Source organism: Rhamphochromis longiceps, linkage group LG23, assembly GCF_057381845.1.
Source record: "Rhamphochromis longiceps isolate RC_006_pf linkage group LG23, R_longiceps_female_GT1.1, whole genome shotgun sequence".
Classification (NCBI taxonomy): domain Eukaryota; kingdom Metazoa; phylum Chordata; class Actinopteri; order Cichliformes; family Cichlidae; genus Rhamphochromis; species Rhamphochromis longiceps.
Window position 1 is genome coordinate 157,185 of NC_140578.1, and position 24,124 is coordinate 181,308.

At 43.0% G+C, this 24,124-nt stretch overlaps 1 protein-coding gene across 2 annotated transcripts in view; it reads left to right on the forward strand.

Moving 5' to 3' along the window:
• Window positions 1-1,235: 1,235 nt before the first annotated feature.
• The window catches only part of usp13 (ubiquitin specific peptidase 13), a 35,034-nt gene continuing 12,145 nt past the window's right edge, over window positions 1,236-24,124 (forward strand). Inside the window, exons 1-17 of one of the 2 annotated variants that reach the window (XM_085399193.1) lie at window positions 1,548-1,691; window positions 1,832-2,065; window positions 3,800-3,925; window positions 6,148-6,211; window positions 7,350-7,471; window positions 8,084-8,226; window positions 9,154-9,338; window positions 9,746-9,843; window positions 10,679-10,869; window positions 11,218-11,289; window positions 12,740-12,845; window positions 14,339-14,464; window positions 19,257-19,410; window positions 19,779-19,953; window positions 20,075-20,163; window positions 20,603-20,725; window positions 23,325-23,348. In XM_085399193.1, coding sequence (XP_085255319.1) covers window positions 1,955-2,065; window positions 3,800-3,925; window positions 6,148-6,211; window positions 7,350-7,471; window positions 8,084-8,226; window positions 9,154-9,338; window positions 9,746-9,843; window positions 10,679-10,869; window positions 11,218-11,289; window positions 12,740-12,845; window positions 14,339-14,464; window positions 19,257-19,410; window positions 19,779-19,953; window positions 20,075-20,163; window positions 20,603-20,725; window positions 23,325-23,348 — 1,909 coding nt within the window. In that variant the 5' untranslated portion in view covers window positions 1,548-1,691; window positions 1,832-1,954. Of the gene's footprint in view, window positions 2,066-3,799; window positions 3,926-6,147; window positions 6,212-7,349; window positions 7,472-8,083; window positions 8,227-9,153; window positions 9,339-9,745; window positions 9,844-10,678; window positions 10,870-11,217; window positions 11,290-12,739; window positions 12,846-14,338; window positions 14,465-19,256; window positions 19,411-19,778; window positions 19,954-20,074; window positions 20,164-20,602; window positions 20,726-23,324; window positions 23,349-24,124 lie in introns of both variants that reach the window. The other variant, XM_085399194.1, reaches the window with a different exon arrangement.

The window sequence follows — 24,124 nt, forward strand, 5'->3', positions numbered from 1 at the left end:
AGCAAAATCAGAATGACTTGATATTGATGTGGTAACATCGTCAGGTTGTATACTGTTGACCTAAAGTGAAATTATCCTGTGGAAACAGCAATTTTCACTTTTAGAGCATTTTGAAATCTTTAAAAGAGTAGGTCGTATCTTGGCAATTTGAAAAGTCTTTTATTTTGGAAGGCATAATCAGAATGACTTGATATTAATATGGTATCACTGTGGGGCTGTATACTGTTGATCTGGAGTGGAATTATCCTGTGGAAACACGAAATTTCCATTTTAGAGCATTTTGAAATCACTGAAAGTTAGGTCAATTGTGGACAATTTGAAAAGGCTTTTACTTTGGAAGGCAAAATCAGAATGACTTGATATTAATATGGTATCACTGTGGGGCTGTATACTGTTGATCTAAAGTGGAATTACCCTGTGGAAACAGGAAATTTCCATTTTAGAGCATTTTGAAATTGTTCCAGGAGCAACTCAGATATGGGCAGTTTGAAAATGCTTTTATTTTTTTAAAGCAATATCAGAATGTCTTGATATTGATATGGTAACATCGTGAGGTTGTATACTGTTGATCTGGAGTGGAATTACCCTGTGGAAACAGGAAATTTCCATTGTAAAACATTTTGAAATCACTGAAAGTTAGGTCAATTATGGACAATTTAAAAAGGCTTTTATTTTGGAAGGCATAATCAGAATGACTTGATATTGATATGGTATCACTGTGGGGCTGTATACTGTTGATCTAAGGTGGAATTACCCTGTGGAAACAAGAATTTTTCATTTTAGAGCATTTTGAATCGTTAGAAGATTAAGTCAATTATGGACAATTTCAAAGGGCCATTACTATGAAAGGCAAAATCAGACTGACTTGATATTGATATGGTATCACTGTAAAAAGACTGTGGTTGGAAAGTGTTGATATAAAGTTCAAATAGTATTTGGAAATACGACTTTTGCTTTTAAGAGCATTATTAAGTCATTGAAAGAGTAGTTCAAAAATGAAGATTCACAGGGCTTTTACTTTGAAATCCAAAATAAGATGGCCTTGATAGTGACAGGGCACAATTAGGGTACAAGGCTGTGTCATATAGATCTAACATTAGAGTTTGTAAAAAAAAAGAAGCCTAAATTATATGTTATTATGTTCTTAACATACCTGTTAATTCACTCGAAGTTGGCTTTTATTTTGAAATCCGGTTTCCACATCCATTCCCGTAATACTTTGAATACACAGGGAACGTAAAACAAACTGGAGGCTGGCTTGACTGCAAGTCTCGAATTGGAGGCTGGCTTGACACAAGTGGACAACGGGCTTCTTTAGACACACGCAGCACAAGTGGACTTAAAATCACATATTAAAAATAAAAATCTGCCATCTGCAGTATATTTTTTGTTTATTTACTTATTATATTCGCAAAATCCTGCAGAGCAATGACATTTCCTGCTCTCTCTCTTTTTTAAACAAACCGACTGCAGATTGATAAAGGATCAGCAGCAGCTACTAAAAATCAAAGTGTCCTCCATAATCACGCACTTCCTGAATCCTGGAAGCTGGAAACATGCTGTAGTAAATGTGGGCGGCTTTATGAATCATCCTCAGAGGCGGGAGGGGCCTTCTCGTAAAACATCCCCGTGAGCAGGAGCAGCACAGCGGCGTCACCACAGCCAACAGCAGCAATGTAATTTCTGCGCAGGTCCGAGATTTTTCTTTTTTTGTGTGATGGGAGACAGGAAAAAGAATAGAAACACAAAAGAACAACATTAGCTTTGCGCCGCACCGTGCAGCAGCCTGCCTGCCTCCACCCCTCGGTCATTTTATTTTTATGTTTTTCAGCGTCACATCCCCCTGGTCGGAGGAATGTAGAGACGGAGTGCTTTAAAAATAGCATCCTCTCCTGTGACAGGCGCTGCCCCGGAGGCTCCGCAGCATTGTGGTGCGAGAAGCAGGAATGCGAAGATGGCTGCAGACCTCGGAGAGCTGCTGGTCCCATACATGCCCACCATCAGGGTCCCCAGAACAGGAGACCGGGTGTTCAAGAGCGAGTGCGCCTTTTCTTTCGACTCTCCCGTAAGTGTGCCTGTCGCCCCCTTCCACACACACACACACACACACACACACACACACACACACACACACACACACACACACACACACACAGCGACACGAGCGGCTTGTTTGGGGAGAGAAAGTGCGTCGCAGGCAAGCTGACAGCTTGTTTTGCACGAGCTCAGCGGCGCACGTGAATCTGCTGTAAATGAGCGTGTTTCCATGGTCACCGTCCCCGCGAGCTTGAGAGGGGAAAAGACAATTAAAGGGTGTTTACGTCTCAGGCGAAAGAGATGAAAGGGGTTTCCTTTGTGTCCACTTCACACCACCCCACTACTACTGGAGGTCCACACGCAGGCCAGTTAGACCAATAAACGGAGCCACACACCTACACCTGCCTGAAGCTGGGCTCCCCCTCCAGCAGCAGCACACTGAGTTCACTGCTCCACTCTTGGCCTTTTATAGTCTGTAATTTGTCTGAAAATGGCCTAAAGTGCGTCAGTGGTGCTTGGCTGGAACTGTGTCCACGGTGATGTTTCTGTTCTCAAACAGGATTTGTACACGTTTAAAGACCCTAATGGTGTTGTTTTGGTTTTTAGTAGCTTTTATGGGGTCACATGGTGTCTCTGCAACACTGTGACTATAATGAGTCAAAAAGTGAAAGATTTAATGCTTCTGCTATATGAAAATGCTTATTCTGCTTTATTTTTGTCATTTTACTTTTCTTCTGTGAATAGGACAGCAGGGACATCATGAACACAGCTGCTGCTTTACTTTATTTGAACCTTTAAGGGGTTTCATGCGCTGATGATTCAGTTCTTCCTGTACGTGAACTGAACCCTGCATTTTTGTATCTGTCACAGGTACCCTTCCTACCTGTGACAGATATAAATAACATTTCTTTGCCCCAATGAAATCTCGCTTTCTCGACTGAACCCGTTTTTAAAGGTGACTCAGCTGTCTGGAGTTTGTCATGTTGGCCTGAGGACTGGGTTATTTTTACCCTTGCACTGTTGAGGCTCATATGTCACTCTGGGCCACTTAAAGGTTTATCACGGGGGGTTTATAAGGCCTGGCCTGGTCGCAGATTTAGGTTAACTTTGAAGGTGTATTTTCCAAGTGTGTTGTTTTCCCATGTGAAGTGAACTGTCAAGGAAAGGAAAAGGTTGATTATTGTAGATTTGAAAGCATGTTTAGGTGTCTGTCACTGTTCACGTGGACATTTTTTGATAATAACAAGATGACCAAAGAATCGTGTTCTTCTCTCAAAGACATGACACAAGTCAGTCTCAGCTTATGGGCTGTTACTAAAGGTAAAAATCATTCTCCCAAGAGCTCAGACATGTTGTTAATGAAATAGTCTGCCTGTAATGGGATGCTTTTCAGTTTCAGAAACAACAGCATAAAATTGTTGTATCATGTTGCTCGTATGAAGCCTAATATGAGACAATAATCAATTACTTTCCTTGGCTTAAATGACCTGTCAGAAGAGGCATTTGCATTAAAACTAATGCTTGTCAGCAGCACAAATGCTGAAAGGTGGAAAGTTTTTGGTGCAAATAATAATTCTTTGAGCGAGAAAGAGTTTGGAAAGTGTCAGAATCACATCTCTGTGTTTGATGTTACCGTGATGAGTTTGGCAAACTGGGCAAAATAGAAGATCCTGAAATTGTTCCCACGGTAAGAAATATTTCAAATGTGCTCATAGTGTGCCAGTTGTGCTTTCTCATTGTTATTGTTTGTTTTGCTCCGCAGGAGTCTGAGGGAGGCCTGTATGTGTGTATGAACACATTCCTGGGCTTCGGTCGAGAACATGTGGAGCGACATTATCGCAAAACAGGACAGAGCGTTTACATGCACCTCAAACGGCACGTCAAAGAGGTGCGTCTTCCACCTGCTCCATGTGCTTTGTCGGGCGTTGATTGTAAATACAGACTAAAGTAGAATTCAGAGCACAGAAATCATCTTTGTTTCTAAAGTGCTTTTCAAATCCTGTTTATAGAGCACGTTTGAATCCGTAGCACATAAAGGTAATTCATTTAATAGAATTTAACAGAGTCGAACAGAAAAGCTAAAAAAACAACTCCTGAGTAAAACCAGTGATGTGTGGAATATTGATTCATATATTTAAATGATGATTGTTAACACATAAGACCAAATTAAATCCAGATTTCTTGCGCACAAAAATAATCACAACGTGTCAAGTTGTAAAAGCGTTTTATCGCAGATGTAAACTGAGAGAAATGTTTATGAAAAAAGTGTCTGGAGAGCGAGTAGGCCAGGTGCTTGAGTTTTGGGAGAGGAACGTCATCCCGGCCCTGTCTGATGCAGCATCCCAGTTGCTCCACGGTCCTACATCTGCTCGGTCATATTGTTCATTTCAATAAGTGTTTCCAGTTGGTGAAGCTGGACTGCAGGCAGGTAGGCCAGTTCAGGACACAGACTCTCCTCCCACAGAGGCTGATGCAGCATAATAGATGCAAGTTAGCATCGTCTTGGTAAATGTATTTGTATAGCGCTTTTCTAGTCCCTAAGGATCCCAAAGCACCTTACACTACATCCAGTCATCCACCCATTCACACACACATTCACACACTGGTGATGGCAGCTACATTGTAGCCACAGCCACCCTGGGGCGCACTGACAGAGGCGAGGCTGCCGGACACTGGCGCCACCAGTAGGCAGCAACGGGTGAAGTGTCTCGCCCAAGGACACAACGACCGAGACTGTCCAAGCCGGGGCTCGAACCGGCAACTGTCCGATTACAAGGCGAACTCCCAACTCTTGAGCCACGATCGCCCGCTGGGCCCCTATGGGTTCATTTGCAAATCATTACACCCCCCCCTGTTTGTGTGTAACACTTGATGTTTTCAGGCCTGTTTCTCACCTCTAACTTTCCTCACTGAACGTTTTTCTAGTTTTTGTGTGTTTGGAAAATTCCAAGAGTTAACTTGGTAATTTGCTACTAATTATGTGGAAAGTTGAGGATTTCTTTAACTTGTAATAAAGAGATTAAAATCTATTTTTCTTAGTTTGCTGAACACGCCGTTAAAACCCACAATTCATCAAGCTGTGATGTTTTTAAGATTGGACCAGTGAGGTGTGCTTCAGTAAAACATGAGTAAAAACAATTTTCCAATTGGAAAGCAACAATAAGACGAGCATTACAAAAGTGAAACGACTGAACCCATTTATATCACAACAGAATTTATTACTGTAGAGTTTTATTACAATTAATGATGTTTTGTCCAAAGACTGTAACGTTACGCTTTTGTTGAGACTGAGCCACAGAGCTGCTGAGTCATTTAAGGGAACAGTCTTTGCAAAAGTATCACATCTGAACCAAAACATGCTTCACTTTTGTCTTTCTATGAAAACTGGATGGTGACCGACAAAGATCAGAGCTGCTGCCTCTAATTGGCTTCTGCTCTGCTTTGTAGAGAACTGCTATTTCAATGCCTGGATCTGTCCACAAACAGCTGCTCACATTCTGCAGGCTCCTGTGTCTGCTGGGTTTTTTCCCATGGGTCCACTCGGTCTCAAGCGTGTCAGCATTCTCCGTCTTTCTGCCCTGTTTACCCACCGAGAGAGGCTCATTCAGGCCAACCTGATCAAACTGAAAGGAAACCAGTTGGTGGCGCTGTGGAGTTGTGCTGCCAACTGATGATTCTGCAGATTCACGGTCCTAAGCCATTCAATAACTGTGTCAAAGCTAAAATATGTTAATGTTACTATTCTTTGTTTTTGTGTTCATGCTGCCTTTTTGATCGCACTTGACGACATTCAATGAAGAGACAATTGCAGCAGAGGCAGAAAAAGACCATGACACACACTACAGGCAAAGACAGGCCCACACATGATGTAAACAGTATCTGTCGTACTGAAGCACTTTATTAATCATCCTGTATGTTGACCCTGCCATGGTCGGGGTTTTCCGCTTGCCTTGTAAACTGACCCGGCACCTGGAACGTCCAGCATCTATTCCTAACAAAATGACAACTATCTGGATTGGCTTTAGCACGGCATAAAAATGTGTTTTTTCAAGTAATTCTGGATGTCTGTGCAGGGTGCTGAAAGGTGTTTAAATGTGATGTTTCCTACAGAAAGCCACCGGAGCTGCTGGAGGCGGCGCCATCCCCAGAAGAAGAAATGGAAAAGTGTTTCTAGGTAAGACCGAGGCAGTGGTGCAAGTAGAGTTTACAGCCTTATGAATATAAGTAAAAGCATTCAGGGTTTTACTTCACTGGTACAAGAAACTCACTAAATGCTCCTTTCCTCACCACGAGACCTATCGTCAGAACTTAAATGTACCAGAGTAACGACGATCATGTTTACGGATTTTGTAGCATGAGAACAGGAAAATGAGTAATCAACTGTTTATACTCCAGCAGAGGCAGGATTAAAGCACTAAATCATACCTGAACAGTAAATCTCGTTGATTGGTGTTTGCAAAAGTGCAGCTCCAGAAGTAATTTACTGTTTTGGTGGTTTAATGTTAATGTGGTCAGAAACGCATCTCCTGCTCTGTCGTGACCCTCCAGCCGCCCCCTCTTGCCAGCCTTTACCCAAAGCGTCAGATATTCCTCATGATGTGTCCCCTCCTCTTCTTCCTCCGCTTCATCTTGTTCTCTAAATATAGCTCATTTATTTGTAAATGTGGTTGGTAACTGTTCTAAATCAAATCCTGGCCCGCTCCCCTTCATCTCCGCCTCTTTGGGGGTGCGGAGAGGGAGAGTCGCCGGCCTCTCAGCTGCCACCGCCTGTCAACCTCCCGTCCAGGCTGCTGACACGCTTCTGCTGCAGCTATGACGCTGCGCCCAGAGGACCAGGTGACTCTGCCTCCTTCCTGACGGAGGAATTCCTTCCACTCCATGAAGGGTAGATTAGATCAGCCCTCCAGCCATTACCTGCCTCTTCCTGAGGACTCCTTCTTTGGAGCAGTTCTTCCTGTTATCCTTTTAAGATCTTGAAGTGACAGCGGTTATGTACGTATCCGCCATAATCCCCACGTTGGTCCAGTGATCTAATTAAGGCGCTAGCTGCTGACGTCGCATGCAATCAGTAGGCATAACAGCATTGTCAGGGTTAACCTATGATCCTGTTTCCCACTGAGTCATTATGCACGTTTAGGCTGCAGTGGAAAACAAATGCTCTGTATGGAGGGTGATCAAAGCCCGCTCCTTAGAAATCCGCTACTGACTAAAGGAACAAATCATCATCTCAAATTCAAGCAGAAAAGAACATCAAGTAAAGATATTTCAGAACAATTTCAGTGGCAGCTGACTGTTTGCTTCCTCCCTGAAAGATTTAGAGCTGAACCGTGATTTTAACGGGGAGGACTATGAATACGAGGATGAGGCCAAGCTCGTCATTTTTCCAGACCACTTCGAGATCCCCTTACCAAATATTGAGGAGTTGCCCGCTCTGGTCAGTGAGTCGGTGTTACCGTTACAGTGCACGCTGATGGTTCCCTGAGTGGCCACCCCGTCTGTCTTGTAGAGCCACCATTTGGTCTCAATCCATATGTTTTACATTCAAGGTTCAAAAACATCTGTGAAAATTCAAAAACGAACTTCATTATAGAGGATTGGTGGGTGACCTGTGAGATGTACACCTTTGCAAACATTTCGGGGAACCATGTGGTGCACCTGTATGTGCCTTGTTTTCTGTGTTTACTGCTTGCATGGAGCACAGAAGAGACTTTTCACACATTTATTCGTTAGTTTGGCTTTTAGAGCTTGGCTTTGGCACGACCTCGACGTCTGTTTTATTATTTAATGCATGTGCGATTTCATGTTGCCGCGGTGGAAAATATTTAATTGTACAGTGTAATAAAAGAGCAGGTGTGTTTTGCTGCTGGATTTTTCTTAACTCTTTCGGTGTTGAATCAGTCATGTGACGTGGCACACACTTTCTTTTTTAAGCACAAATCTTGCATGACCTCTTTGGCTCTTTTCTGTGGTTCTGAGCTTTTATGTTCAGTTGTAAGAAAATAATTGCTGAAATAAAATACTGACCGCTGACTCTGCTGACGTCCAGGTGACCATCGCCTGTGATGCAGTACTCAATGCACCATCAGCTTACAAGAAACAGGAGCCTGAGTCCTGGGAGGAGGAGATCCAGGTGTCTCGGCATGCCAGAAGCCTCAGACAGCTGGATAACGGGGTCAGGATCCCACCCAGGTCGGAGTGAAGTCTGTGTTATTCCCTGTATGCTGTCAATACAAATAACGGCAGTAAGAAACAACAGCTCTATATAGCACCATGATCACTTTGACCTTCAGATCAATGTACTGACTTTGAAGAGGTCAGAGGTCAAATCTGACACGTACTTTGTGTATGTCAACAATAATCACGACACCACAGAATTCTGGTTTCAAAGTTACGGTTTTTGTCCGTTTTTGACCACGAAGCCATTAAGTTGACTTTGAAGGCATCTCTGGATAGAAGTCCAGTTTATTCAGGTTATTGTGTTTGCAAACAGAATGATGGCACGCACACACTACAAAAACCTCGTTAGTGAAGCCAAAACGAAATGTGAACCATATTTCACATTTGACACTTCATTGATCAAAGTAATCTTTGGTTTCCACCTATTAAAGGCTTTGCTGCGTACTTTATTATACGTGTCTGAATAGGCATGGATGTAAACGTCTATGTTTTTAATGATTCTATATAAGGAAAGTCTTGTATTTGTAGTCTTTGTTTCTGTTGCTTTGATAACTAAAGAACAGGAGAGAACCTGTAAATCCGACGACTTTCACCCCTGTTGTTGAGGAAAATGCAATGTTGCAGTAAAAGTCTAAGTGGCTCGGATGGAAAAGCTGCTTGAAGATGTTTCACCTCTCATCCGAGAAGCTTCTTCATTCTAGGGTCAAATGGTGGAGAGTCCCAGATTGACTGTTTTGACCTTAGAACTCAGATGAGAGGTGAAACGTCTTGAAGCAGCTTAAAGGAGTCCAGACGCTTCTCCATCCGAGCTCCTTAGACTGCTGTGACCTGGATGACTGAGAAGCTTCACAGACATTTTGCAGTCAAAAGTGAGGCTTGGCACGACTGAGTGATTAAAAATGGCACATCAACAACACGAGTCTGTTTTGTTGTCTGCAGTGGCTGGAAGTGTCAGAAGTGTGAGATGAGAGAGAACCTGTGGCTGAACCTGACAGACGGAGCGGTGCTCTGTGGGAAGTGGTTCTTTGATGGGAGCGGTGGTAACGGCCATGCGCTGGAGCACTACAGAGAGACCAACTACCCTCTGGCTGTCAAACTGGACACCATCACCCCCGATGGAGCAGGTCTGGGACTCTTGATATCATCACGAGAGCCGTTCCACGAATCCAGAATTTCATTTATTTCACGTTGTCAGTGATCCTTCCTTTACATTTGTTTTGATCTTTAATGCAAAGAAAACTACAGAAAACTTGTAGTTTAGATCAAATTTATGGTAGTGTTTAAAACACAATAATATGTAGTTAAACTCGCTTCGTTTTTAAAAATTTGACATAATGTGTAGCATCGTGTAGCTATAATAATAATTTCACCTACCGACTGTCCGATCAAAGTTTTGTTCCTGAAGCTCACACAGTGACTCTTGGAAATACAAAGCAAGATCTCATCCATCTGTAGTTCATTTCTAAAGCGAGTAAGTTACCATCCCAACAATGAATCTTGTTGTAGTGATTAACTGCTCTTTAAATTTCAGACATCTATTCGTTTGAGGAAGAAGAAGCTGTGTTGGACCCGCACGTATCAGAGCACCTGTCACATTTTGGAATAGACATGCTACAGATGCAGAAAGGAGTAAGTTAGCTGCTTTGAGCCTAAAACATCTAAAACACATCAAAGAAATCAGTAATAATCAGTCAATTATCAAATCAATAACAAACGCACACCACGCTTCACTGCTGCAGCTACACACTGAACATTTTCATTGGAGTTTTACAAACATTTGTTACATTTCTTTACGTGAAATAAAGAAAACTTTGAAGAGATGTAGCGCTGTTAAATTCACTGAGAGGTTTATGACACAGCTGCCCTAAATCACTGCTATTTAAATGTAGTAATTGGTGTTTCTGTAATGGTTAATGCTATGGAAGAGGACTCCAGTGGCCCTAATCCTCTCCCATATTAATCTGTATGAGTGAAGCACACTATTATTTTTGATTAAAATGCCAAATTACACAAATTGACTTGCATTCCTACAGTGGTTGAATATTATGCTTGATTGATTTGAAGTTTTTGAAAGAGCTGTAAATATTTATGTTTTCTTGTTTGTATGTCAGATGCTCCAATAAATTTGATGAACACTGTATTTAAATCGTGCCAATAGGTGTCAGTCCCAAAAACATCAGTCTGGGGTTTTTGGGGATATTTCAATCAAAACAATCCACATTTAAAAGAACTTCATCTCAGAGTTTAGTTTAGTACATGAATAAAAAGTGTAGGACTGATTGGGATTGACCTGCCTGGATTCTCCAACGCTGTTTTTGGTCTAACCAGGCGTTTTTCATGTGGGGTGGAGTTTAAAAACCATAATAGACTTTCCAGTCAAATTCTCTCCAGCTTTGAGAACCAGATGAAGACTCTGTTTCTCCCAAAAGGTGTTTCTAATATAGCTTCCCTTTTCCCCCTTCAGACAGAAAACGGGCACCACACAGACAATAAACCCCGGCCGCGGGTCAGCGAGTGGGAGGTGATCCAAGAGTCGGGCATGAAGCTGAAGGAGGTGTATGGCTCTGGTTATACAGGCATCAAAAATCTGGGAAGCAGCTGCTACCTTAGTACGGTCATGCAGGTCCTCTTCAGCATCCCAGACTTCCAAAGGATGTGAGTAATATCTCGTATGTCAGATGTTATTGATTCTGTACTGGTTTCACAGAAAGACTGCTTTTCTTTAGAGCCAGTTTAAAAATGAGGTCTTGTTACCACAGAAGAATCTGAAATACTTTTTCAGTTTTTATTAACAATCAAAGCTGTTTTTTATCAAGTGTTTAAAGTGTAAATTTGTTGTTCAAAATAATTTACAAATATTTATTCATGTCAGTCGACAGAGGACATAAAAAAAATCTTTTGAGCAATATTTAAAACTGTTACTTTACAGTTAATGTTCCTGAGGGTCCATCATCCCGTATGCTCCTCTGTAGGTCAGAGTGTGACTCATGCTTTGCTCTCCAGGTATGTGGGTAATCTTCAGAGGATATTTGACTACTCACCGCTCGACCCCACCCAGGACTTTGCAACTCAAATGTAAGTGACTGCAGTGTCACGTTATGCAGTGTGGAACTGCACAAACAGGAGAGGGTGTTTTTCTAGCTGCTCAGGACTGGAATATTTTGTTAATTATAACATAATTAACACGATGTGTCGTTTTCTAATAGAACCAAATCTTGCCAATGAATTTTGATGCTAGTTGTAAAATCTGTTTGACTTTGTCACATAAGCCAGTATGTTGCAAGAGGCCAGTCAGATGCTGTGGGTGTGATGAATGGGAAGCAGATTCTTAGCCAGGAAGGCGATAGATATCAGCTGTGTATTTCATGCTGTGAGGCACGCAGCCAGATAAAAACACGTTTATATCTGTCACTGTTAGAGCTTGTCAGCGAGAAATGGGTCATAGGAAAGTAAACCGTTTATTTGTATAATGGCGCTCTCTTAAAGTTGGATTATTCTGAAGACAATTATGTTGTAAACAGGTACTTAATAGAAACGCTACGTGTGAATAAAGGTCAAGGTGCTGAAGGACAAACAGGAAAGTCTTTCATGATACACATGACGCATTCGGGGGGCGGGGATTGGAGCTGAGGTTCTGCCACCAAATATTTAAGTTCATTAAATTAGCATGTTGCTAAAGGTCGTGTAATCATTTGAAGAGGCTCTCCTCCAGATCTTTGCAGTAGTTGCGGTGCTGCGTGCCTCACTAAGTTAAGCAGGTGACCTGTAAGCTGTAAGGCTAACACAGGGCCGGGTTTACGCCACTTATCACACATTTATGGACTCATGCACCGTCTGGCACAAACTGTTTTAGCTCCTCTTGAAGCAAACGTCCGTCTGATTGGCTGCTCTGCATAAACACAAGGTTTGAACAGCAGGTGGGTGGAGCTACTGTCCTCGCAGCTATAGCTGTGTGCCTGTTATTACTGAATATCGGACGTCTGCTTTTGATCCAAGAGTGGAAAAACGCCCATGAAAACACGCCTGGATCGGGATAACTGTTACATGACCTCACTGTTTAATAAGAACATCAGTGTAATAGTGTATATATGACAGGGAAACAAATGAAGCAGACTAGGTCCCCTTGCTTGCTCCTTTTCACTTTTAATAAATATGAAGTAGTATACAGTCGATGAAAACTGTCATCAGCCTTGAATGAATCTAAATGACTGTATTTCTCCTAATTGTCTCTCTGGAGTACCACTGCACAGACGTATTTATAAGACAAGAAACAACCACAAAGAGCTGCAAAGAGGCGCCACAGCCAGTCCAATAACAAAACAGGCACTTAGGACTACAGCCTGCTTTAGTTTAAACTCAGGATTATCACGAGCTGGCCTCCAAGTGCCCTGTCTGAAGGTTTTGTAGTGTCTTTTTCCTTGACATCTGTGCACACTTCCTTCAGGGTGTGCCATCTAAAAAATAACCCCAGCAAGACTAAAATAAGACTCTACTTTATGCTTATGTGTGTGTTTTTGTGTGGCAGGGCTAAACTGGGACATGGACTGCTTTCAGGCCAGTACTCCAAACCGCCCATGAAATCTGAGCTCATTGAACAGGTGATGAAAGAAGAATACAAGGTGTTAAACTGGGTATGTCCAGCTTCCAAACTGGGTCCATAAGCAACAGAAGCATGCGAATAATCCTAACATTCAGATTTAGCCGCTCAGTTTGATTTAACGTTTGGTTTTTCATAGTAACGTAACAGAGTTGTTTTTTAAGGAGTGTAGTTGAGTTTATATATGTTTAAAGTCGCTTCTCTCCTCCTCCTGCTGTTTTCATTTGGTCTACAAACTGTTGACAGCAGTTTGAGCTGCTCGACTTCAACAGCTCCGTTAATATTTTGTGTTCTGCCTTTTAGTTCCTCACATCACAGCTTTATGCTGCTACATGGGTAAAATGTGCTACTGTTTAATTTATATGAATATTTACGTGTTTGTTTGTCATTTGAAACTGTTGCCTTTTCGGAGTCGTAGTACACATCTGCCACAAAATTACAGGACAGCCATAAAGGGTTATTTCTGTAAGCCCTGGGCTTCTTCCATAAGCTTCACCAGCCACCAGGCCGAGCTGTGAGCTTCCTGCATGTGTGATGGGGAATCGTGGTTGGACATATATTGACAGCTGGGGAGATGTGGGGGGAGAGCTTGTATTATGTCAGTGTGACCCAGCACAATCACAGAGTCTCATCAAATTGTTTCCTTAATGCTGGTACACGTTCTCGTGATGGAGGTTGGTGGTTTTACGTGTTAAAGACTATTACTTTTGTTTGATTGCAGAGAAAAAATATAGATTGGATGGCAGCAACATATTTAAACGTCTGCTTATTTTATAGTAACTGCTGGTTTATGCTTTTTCACACTTTAACTTCTGTTTAACCAAAGTAAATGTAGATATGTGTGAAGGAGCCAGGTTAAATGTTTTTGCTGCATCTTTGTGAAAGCACATTTTTATATGTATGGCAGCAACAAAGTTTTAGTCACAAGCTGCAAGTATCAACAGTGATGGCGAGCATTGGAAAAGATGCTTTTTACCTGAGCATTGTGATGCAGACGTCTGTATTTCTTGTTGTGACAGCTAGCTTAAAGTTTGAGTTTTTTAACAAAGAAGGTGGCGATGCCAGTGCAAAGAACCCACCGCAGACCCGATGGTGTTGTCGTTAACATGCTTTTCAGCATACTTGGTTGCTGTTCACACACTCAGTCAGCTGCAGCTCATAGCCCAACTCGCATTGACATCAACAACCCAGGACCCAGTCAGATTTTTAAGCCGGCAAGACGTGATTGCAGATGGCGTGCAGGTGTGTCCATCACCCCTGCAGCAGCACCGCAGACCGTGCCCCCACAGCAGCGAGTTTTTGAAGTATCTGTGTTACTTTGTAGCATCATATTTTAGCACATATATTATTGTCACGTTAGACAAACATGTTGATTAGCCTGACATCACACATTCCTTCCAACATCTATAATTCCCACTCTCGGTCAGCTGTCTCTTGTGTTATATGGTCCTCTGAAAAGGCCGAGTATTTACGCGTAGTCAGATTATGTGAGACATCTTTTTATATGTATATATATTTTAATTGCAGCACCAGCAGAAGGGCATCTCTGCTCGAATGTTGAAGGCTCTGGTCAGCAGGGGACACCCAGAGTTTTCCTCCAACAGACAACAAGATGCTCATGAATTCCTCCTGCACATGATCAACCTGGTGGAGGTGAGTGAAGCCGGGTGGAAAAATGTCTTCACATATCCACATGTACACTAATTACACACTTTATTAGACATCCCTTGTTGTGGCCATTTTTGTTGAATGTTTATAAAATGCAATTTGTATTCATTTTTGTTTTTTCTTTAAAGGTGTAAGAATATACTGACCTGGTTTTGTTATGTAAATTTGTAATTAATTTTATTGGAGAAGCTTTTGCAAAGTGATTGGTTTATTAGCTTATGGACCCTCTCATTAATCAAGAGATTAAGAGCACCCTGGATGGGTGTGGTAAAGAGGTTTTTTGTTTGCCAAATGTCAGATGGGAAGACGGGAGGGTTAGGAAATGATTTTTTGACCACTTTTGAAGTTGTTAAAGCAAATTAAGTTAACTTTCGTTTAATTTTAAGTTTTAAGAAGTTATTTGGCTGATTTTTGTTTATAATTTTCCACGAAATAAACGGCATATGATTTTTAAACAATGGAGTCAGAAGTGCGTTCTAAAACAAACCTCCCGTTGCCACCCACGGCCTTTTCTTGGACTTTTTTGGTGTTTGGAACGTAAAAGGCCGCGACATCCCTGTTCAACTGTCTTATAATGCAAATACTGTGTTCAAGTTCAAACTGGGCACCAGAATGGGAAAGAGGTGATTCCAGTGACTGTGAAAGTGACAGGCTGTGACTGCAGAGTTTGCTGAACTGCTGGGATTTCCCAACACGACCTTCTCTATGTTTGAAAAAGAGAAAATATCCAGTGAGTGCGAGTACGAGACGTCAGAGTCAGACTGAGGCTGGCAGCAATAACTCAAATAAACACTTGTTGGAATCAATGTATGCAAATGAGCACAAAGTTGATCTTAAACTGCTTTCAGTGACAACGCACTGCAGTTTGAAAGGCCTCCACAGTCACCAAATTTCAAACTACTAGAGTTTGGGTTGTGGTGGAAACGGGAGATTCGCATCATGGACGTGGAGTTGAATAAATCTGCAGCAACATCGAACCAAAATCTCTGATCTTTGTTTCCAGCACCCTGTTGGCACAAAGAATTAGAGAAGTTAAGAAAACAAAGGGGGTCCAAATGGTATTAGCAAGGTGTATCTAATAAAGCGGCTGATGAATGTATAAATCTGGCAAACGACTTTTAGAAATGTGAATGTAAATACATCTGTGAATTCTATATTTGATGTAAGTGTTACAATGTTGCTCTGTAAAATTAAAAAACCCTGACGTCTGTCAGCGTGCCTCGCTGCGTCACAGAAAATCTTTAAAATGACGTAAAACATCCCACGTGACCGATGTGCTGTAAACTGCAGTTTTCTGTGACATTGTCACAGAGTGGGAGCTGTTGTGGGATATGGTGAGTGTGACACACGGGGACAGACAGTTTATTGGAGGAGGGGCCGTTTGTTTTCGACTAAACACAGCACGCCGTCTCCCTGGTTGGTACATAAACATGGGGTGTGCTGAAATGTCTGTCTCAAGCAGGATATCTATAGACCTCTGCTATCGCTTACACTGTGTGGCCAGATAATGCCTCCGATTCTGCCTCACCCAGGACGCATGCCCTGAGATAGTCTGCACATAAACAAAACATAACAACCAATCTCTCCTAACCTCTGTGGCTGTTGTTAAAAAAAATCATCTGTAGATATATTTCACACTAAATGTGATTAACATTTTTGTTTTTGTTTCCACACCTCCTTTGACCTACTAGTCAGTGTTTACATGCCAGTTTAGTTACCCATACATGGATAACCTGAATAACATCACCACCATCAGCAGCACGCCCAGCCTGTGCCATCCTACAAATATGGCTGAAGTGACATTATAACTCGTGTATTGCTGTAGCATCTTAGAATAGAAGGGCTGGGGTGCAGAGAGGCCTTGGCCTTGGCAAACGAGTGCTTTAATCACAGTGCCATCCTTCACCACAGTCTTCAAATAAACACTGCTTCAATCAGCCCTGCTGAGGATATGGAGCCTGTCAGTGATAATGATTCTTCCTAGTTTTCTAAAAAAGATGCAGCTCTCTCCATTGAGGCATTTGGTAAATTAAAGAGTCACATCAGTGTTTTGAATGGCTGTATTAAGAAATGTGGGTCAAACTGCAGTCACGCTTAAGTCTTGCCAGGAGAGTCTAGAGAGACCACGGCAAAGACAGTCGTTTCTGTGATTTATATATCCAGTCTCTATCCACCTCTTCCCCAGTTTATGTCATTGTCAAATAGAGCTGTTACATTTAACCGTATTTATAATTTGCTTAATATGCCAGCGCTCCCACCTCCGGCAGAGCTCAACAGCAATCTGAGGGAGACTCGGGACATTGAGTCTGACCATGTTCAGCACCTCCGTTGCACTGAGCTGCGGCTGCAAGGTGGTTGGTACCCGTCGTGGTGGTGTCCCCCGAACCAGACGTGAAGGGAACCATCAGACTGACAAAGGAGTCCTGTCAGGTTTGGTTAGCCTAGGACTTCGATGGCAGCTGATAGGTACCGATTGGCCAAGCGGAACATGGTTTGGGAGTGGCTGAAGCAAAAACTCGAGTGTGGGAGGAGTTCAGGGAGGAAAAAGACTTTCGGACTGCCTTGAAGAAACATGGAAAACCGTCAGGCGACTCGGAGGGTAAAGCAGTGCTCTACCTGCACTGTGTGTAGTGGAGCGCTGCTGGCTTCGACCGAGGACATTGTTGCACAGTGGATGGAACTCAGAGGACTTCCTTAGTCTTCCGCAGAGAAAGCAGAGTCTGGAGACGAGGGGGACAACTCGTCTTTTCCGGGGGGAGGTCACTGAAGTAGCTCCTTGGTGCCAGAGCCCCTGGTGTGGACGAGGTTCGCCCTGAGTTCCTGAAGGCTCTGGATGTTGTAGGGCGGGCTTGGTTGAAACGCCTCTGCAGTGCTGCGTGGAGATCAGGTGTGGTACCTCTGGATTGATAGACCGGAGTCGTGGTTCCCATCTTCAAGAAAGGGTGTGCTCCAACTGTAGGGGATCACAGTCCTCAGCCTCCCTGGGAAAGTCTATGCCAGGGTGCTGGAAAGGAAAATGTATCCGTTAGTCGAACCTCGGATAAAGGAGGAACAATGCGGTTTTTGTCCTGGTCGTGGAACCAGGACCATGGACTTGGAGAAGACATTCGACTTTGTCCCTTGGTGTATCCAGTGGGAGGTGCTCAGGGAGTATGGGGTGTTTGGTTAATTGCAGAGCTTGGTCTGCATAGTCTCCAAATCTGAGGCCATGGTCCTCAGCTCGAAAAGGGTGAAGTGCCTACTCTAGGACAAGTTCCCAAGTGGAGGAGTATCTTGGGGTCTTGTTCATGAGTGAAAGGAGAAAGGGACAGGAGATTGACAGACGGATTGATGCTGTGGCTGCAGTGATGCAGACGCTGTACCAGTCCATCATGGCGAAGAGAGAGCTGAGTGTGAAAGCAATGCTCTCAATGTACTTGTTGTTCTACATCCCTACCCCTGTGGTCATGAGCTTTGGGTAGTGACCGAAATACAAGCAGCGGAAATGAGCTTTCTCTGAAGAGTGGCTGTCAATGGAAAATTGTATTTAGTAGTCAGTATAATCTTTTAGTGATATAAGTTTGCATATGGTAGAATACTGCATGTAGTTATTTGTATTAGGAAATATTTAACCATGTATGCTTAGAGGCATATAATTAATTGTGTAGTGACAGGATGTGTGATCTCTAACAGGCTGCAGGCTTGGTGTGCACTCCAGGAATGCACCCCCACGTCCTGGGAGCATGAGAGGTTGCACCTTGTTTTATTGTTTTATTGTTTTAACATAGCTATGTCTGTTTTAGTCTAAGTGCCTTTTTGCCTAGATGAACCGCTGGACTTCTTCACTGTGTTATCTAGGGTGAACCATCTAGGGTGAGGGGGAGATTACCCTCTTCTTAACCAAGGATGTACCTTTTGTGCTTTCATGTTATATGACCCTTTGATCAGCAGCACACACACACACACACACACACACACACACACACACACACACACACACACACACACACACACACACACACGCTCACTGAAGTATAAATAAAGACCGGGGCAGTTTCTTAGTGCGAGTCTCAGTTTGGAGGCTGCCCTTGCTAGCAAGAAGTTCTGTGTGTTTCTCTTCTCTGAGTCTTTACTGAAGAAGTGTTTTAGAATATTTTCCCTAACAGTGGCTTAGAGATGGGGTGAGGAGTTTGGCCATCTTGGAGGAGCTCAGAGTAGAGCCGCTGCTCCTCCACATTGAAAGGAGCCGGTTGAGGTGTGCCGGGCCAAGAGGCAGGACACGCTGGAGAGATTATGTCTCTCGGCTGGCCTGGGAACGCCTTGGTGTTTCCCCGGAAAGGCTGGAGGTGGCCGGAGAGAGGCAGGTCGGGGCTTCTCTGCTTAGGCTGCTGCCCCTGCGACCCGGCCCCAGATAACCGAAACAAAATTAATGATGGATGGATGGGACTAATACTTTATGACAGTGGTGTCCAACTCCAGGCCTCGAGGGCCGGTGTCCTGCAGGTTTTAGATGTGTCCTTGATCCAACACAGCTGATTTAAACGGTTAATGACCTCCTCAACATGTCTTGATGTTCTCCAGATGCCTGGTAATGAACTAATCATTTGATTTAGGTGTGTTGACCCAGGGTGAGATCTAAAACCTGCAGGACACCGGCCCTCGAGGCCTGGACTCGGCCAAGCCTGCTTTAGGGATAATAAACTAAAGTCAGCCTGACACATAATCCAAATGTGGTCCGATTCTGTTATCGATGCTCATATTCAGCGTCTCTGAATCGTAAATCTTGGTGTTTCTGCAGAGGAACAGCGCAGGCTCAGAGAATCCAAGTGATGTGTTTCGCTTCCTGGTGGAGGAGCGAGTTCAGTGCTGCCAGACTCGTCGTGTCCGTTACACTCAGCGGGTTGACTACTGCATCCAGCTGCCCGCTCCATTTGAGGCCGCCAGCAATCGAGGTAACGGAGCCCCCACACGCTTACAATGCGAATGGAGGCCACGATTGCCTCTGGTCACTGCAGCAAGTGGGAGAATGAACTGGACCTGCTCTGAGAAGGGAATAATGTTCCCGGCTAAGAGCTGTTTTGTATGTAAGGTATAATTACACCTTCACAGCTTGATATAAAGTATTACGTGACAAATTGTATGTACTATTTAAATGTTGCCAAGATGAGAGTATTTGACTGAAACAGTGGAGTTTTAGTTAAAGCTCTGCAATGCTACACTTACAACAAATACATTGGCTTTTGCAGCTTTTGCAGCACCTTCAGTTCTGAGAATGCTGCAAATGAAAGTGACACATTTTTGTTGTTTTTTTCATTACCAGAGGAGCTACTTGCATATGAGGTCAAGCGTAAGGAAGCAGAAGAGAACATGCGTCCCCCTCCTGAACCAGTGAGAGCGCGGATCCCTTTCACTGCTTGTCTGCAGGCCTTCACAGAGCCGGAAAATGTTCCTGATTTCTGGAGCTCGGCACTGCAGGCCAAGTCAGCTGGAGTCAAGTAAGCAACGTCCACTTGTTCTCGGGCCAGAAATGACCAACGTACACCCCTTTTTAACCAGTATATTTAAACGAAAACCAGCTGGATTCATAAACTGAATTTTCAACACATTCTTTTACAGAACTTCCCGATTTGCCTCGTTCCCAGAGTATCTGGTGGTGCAGATTAAGAAATTCACATTTGGAGTTGATTGGGTGCCGAAAAAACTAGGTAACTAGTATCTCACACTTTAGTGACTGATCAGATTTATTGACCTTATATTTCCCTCCACCAGCATGTCTCAGTAAGTGCAATGCTATAAACCCCCAGCAGAGGGCACCATTAAACTGCAGTTCACAAGGCACAGCAGTGAATCTGTTGCCGGGTGGAGAAAACGTTTCACCTGCACTTTGAACACATGGTTATAAACGTTTATCTGTCATCCTGTCGGTGTCCGTAAAACGCTTTTGCTGTTTAGCTGGTAGTTGAAAATCAATCGGTGTGTTTAGCACCTTAAAATGTTCATAAAGTGTTCAGTTCAGTTCATAAATGGGGAAAAAGGTCAGTTCACGCCTCACATATAGATCGTAATATTTAAAAGTTGATCTGGGAGCTCACTGTTCTTACTGCTGGATTCTTCAGTTTGATACTTTTATATCTCGCTCTGCAGATGTGGTCATTGACGTTCCCGACTTCCTGGATCTGAACCGGCTCCGAGCCACGGGGCTGCAGGCAGGTGAAGAAGAGCTGCCGGACCTCATGCCTCCCATTGTTTTACCCGAAGACACCAGAGGTATGAAATAAAATGGAGGAGGGAGTTTTTAAGCCTATTTGAGTTTAACAATTTGCTCTTTTCTGTATTATTTTCTGTTTGATGTTTACAAATAAACATCCATATATTATAATATATGGCATCTATTAGATGCTGCTCCATTTTTCTCACCCAGAATTCAATGAGAAGGTTACAGGCTCTCATAAATTGCCTGCATTGGCCTACAGGGGTGTTAGCAGTCATGCATGAATTCTAGAAAAACAGTGTACCAGCACCCTTAATTACTCCGGGCGTTTTTGGCCCTTCATCTTTGATTTCACAGTCCCTTATTAATTTTAAAGGGCACTGTTTTCCCAGAGCGCGAAGCCTTTTGTTGTACTGTTTAGCCAAAAAAGCCAAGAATATTTCTTCACTCCATTTATGTGCTAGAAACACCTCAGTATATGAAACTTTGTGTTTACCCTATAACATAACACGTTGCTGCTTAAACCAGCTGCAGTGCCCCAGATCCTTTTTGGCAGGTCTCGGGTATTTTTGTGAATTAAATGGTCTGTGAAATTGTCTCTAATATAATATTCTGCTGAAAGCCACCCATATTCCCTCCTAAGGACACATTAAATGGAATCCCACAGGAAAGGCATGCTCAATCAATTACTGAAGAGTGTTTGTGTTCACAGTGTGGCTAAGCCTAATAGGTTCTAATGATTTCACCAGATCTCCTTGTAACGCACTTCCCTCAGCTCTGGGATTAAAGTACTGGAAGCTAGCGAGTTATAGCACTCAATAAAATATTGTCACTTTTTAAGAAACTTTTTTGCAGGCTTGGTAATATTTCAGCCGTTAAATCCATGCCACTTTAGCCCTTATTAAAAATAAAAAATCAACCCCACAAAGGCAGTGCCCTCCTTTTTGTTTGCCTTTCGTCTCTCTCTGCTCTGTGATTGCAGTTTCCTCCTCCTGTTGTAAAGTTCAGCTACATCAAGTTATCGCTGTCTCTGTTAATATTTCAGCAGATGTGAAGTACAGAGAGTCCTATAATGTTTCAGGCTGTGAGCACATTTGGGGGTGGGCTCGAGCAGAGACGGTAACATCTGAGAGCAGCCTTTGCTGTGCTTCACACATCCATAAACTTGGATCTTTCTTTGGTTTCGTCTGCTGCATCTTAGCACATGAATACACAATAGAAAAACTTTGCACTCGCTTGTCTTAGTGTGCCTAAATATTTTAGGACTGAACATGGTGTGCTGTACTGTCGGTGTCAAACAATCTGAGTGGAGTATCTGCACATTAGAGCATCATTGTTTTGGTTTGCTTAGACCCTGTTACGGCTTGGCGTCCTGTACAGATATCTTTGAGGGCCACAGACACACACATGCTTTTATTTGCAGCAAATCTGCACGTCGCTCTGAGCTTCTATTTCAGGAGGTTAACAACAGCGTTGCCTCTGTAAATCGTGCAGCTAAAGCTGTGAAATGAAAACAGGTCAGAGGAGACAACACGCTGCATTCAATGGCCTTTCAGATTTATTTATTTCACATTCATATGATGAGTTTTGCTGGTTGTAAATGAACCGCTGGCCCGTTCCTCCCCTGCTGGAATTCGCAGTGATTCATCGTTGGTCGCACTTCTATCTCCAAAAGGCTTCAGTGATTCTTATTGATTTCATAGCAGCACACAAATGTGTTTTCCTGTACGCTGCTTGAAGCACATTATTTCTCATTGGTCTGTTTCTATTCACTCAATTATTCCAGGCCATTCAGAAAATGGAAAGTGAATTGTTTTCTTTTGCTTCCACTTTTCTTTTGGTTAAAAAATACAAAATTAACAATCACAAACTGCACACGATGTATTGAAACTGGTTCAGCTTTGTTCCTTCCCTGTTTTGGTTACTCACATTATCCATTTAAACCTATTAAAGCAAACCTGCGATTTAAAAGAAACCATGGAAGATGGCTACTCCAGCTGCATTCACTGGGTCAGTATCTCCTTTCAGTTAATATAGCAAACTGGATAAAACCCAGCAGCCGTCCGAGGGGCTGTAACTGAGGCCATGAGGGGAAAACAAAGGAAAATGAACAAAAGCCTGTGCCGCTCTCAGGCCGTGTTTCTGCATTATTTTTTTTCTTCGTTCACCCGATGTTTTCATATCTGTGTAAAATAAAATGTGTTTGTAGGACACTGACAACATTTCACGGTCCAAAATAACACAGTTGGGCAGTGTTTCTGTGACTCATGAGGGGTGTGGGAGGGGACATTTGCTTCTCCCCTTGATGTTCTGCAGCTAAATGATCCTTTTATGAGAAAGGTAAAAAGAAAATTTAAAAGACAGAAATACCAACTGTGCCCAGGACCCGCCACGGGTACTCGAAAACATCTGGATTCCCTGTGTTACAATGGATTTGTTTGATGAACTGTACCTTTGTTTGTGAATATTAATAACGTGCCGGCAGCTCAGATTTTCCAGGATATTGTCTTGGCCGATTATAGATGCTATCTGTACAAATGTCTGCAAATCTTTTATTATTCTCAAAGAGTGAAATGATTCCAAAACAGAATCAACAGTAAATACAGAGCCAGCGATGGTGATGCTTGACTGTGCCGTGTCCTCCTCCTCTTTCAGATAACTCCATGAGCTCCTTGGACTGTAAGTATTTAATTTCTCTGCACAGCTGTGTGCCAAACTGAATAAACATGCAACATTTCTATAAGTTATAACCATAGAAAATGTATTTCGAGCTCGAAGCAGTGGTGATGAATGCTAGCGAGCTACAGTGGGGCAAAAAAGTATTTAGTCAGCCAGCGATTGTGCAAGTTCCCCCACCTAAAATGATGACAGAGGTCAGTAATTTGCACCAGAGGTACACTTCAACTGTGAGAGACAGAATGTGAAAAAAAAATCCATGAATCCACATGGTAGGATTTGTAAAGAATTTATTGGTAAATCAGGGTGGAAAATAAGTATTTGGTCAATAACAAAAATACAACTCAATACTTTGTAACATAACCTTTGTTGGCAATAACAGAGGTCAAACGTTTACTATAGGTCTTTACCAGGTTTGCACACACAGTAGCTGGTATTTTGGCCCATTCCTCCATGCAGATCTTCTCGAGAGCAGTGATGTTTTGGGGCTGTCGCCGAGCAACACGGACTTTCAACTCCCGCCACAGATTTTCTATGGGGTTGAGGTCTGGAGACTGGCTAGGCCACTCCAGGACTTTCAAATGCTTCTTACGGAGCCACTCCTTTGTTGCCCGGGCGGTGTGTTTTGGATCATTGTCATGTTGGAAGACCCAGCCTCATTTCATCTTCAAAGTTCTCACTGATGGAAGGAGGTTTTGGCTCAAAATCTCACGATACATGGCCCCATTCATTCTGTCCTTAACACGGATCAGTCGTCCTGTCCCCTTGGCAGAAAAACA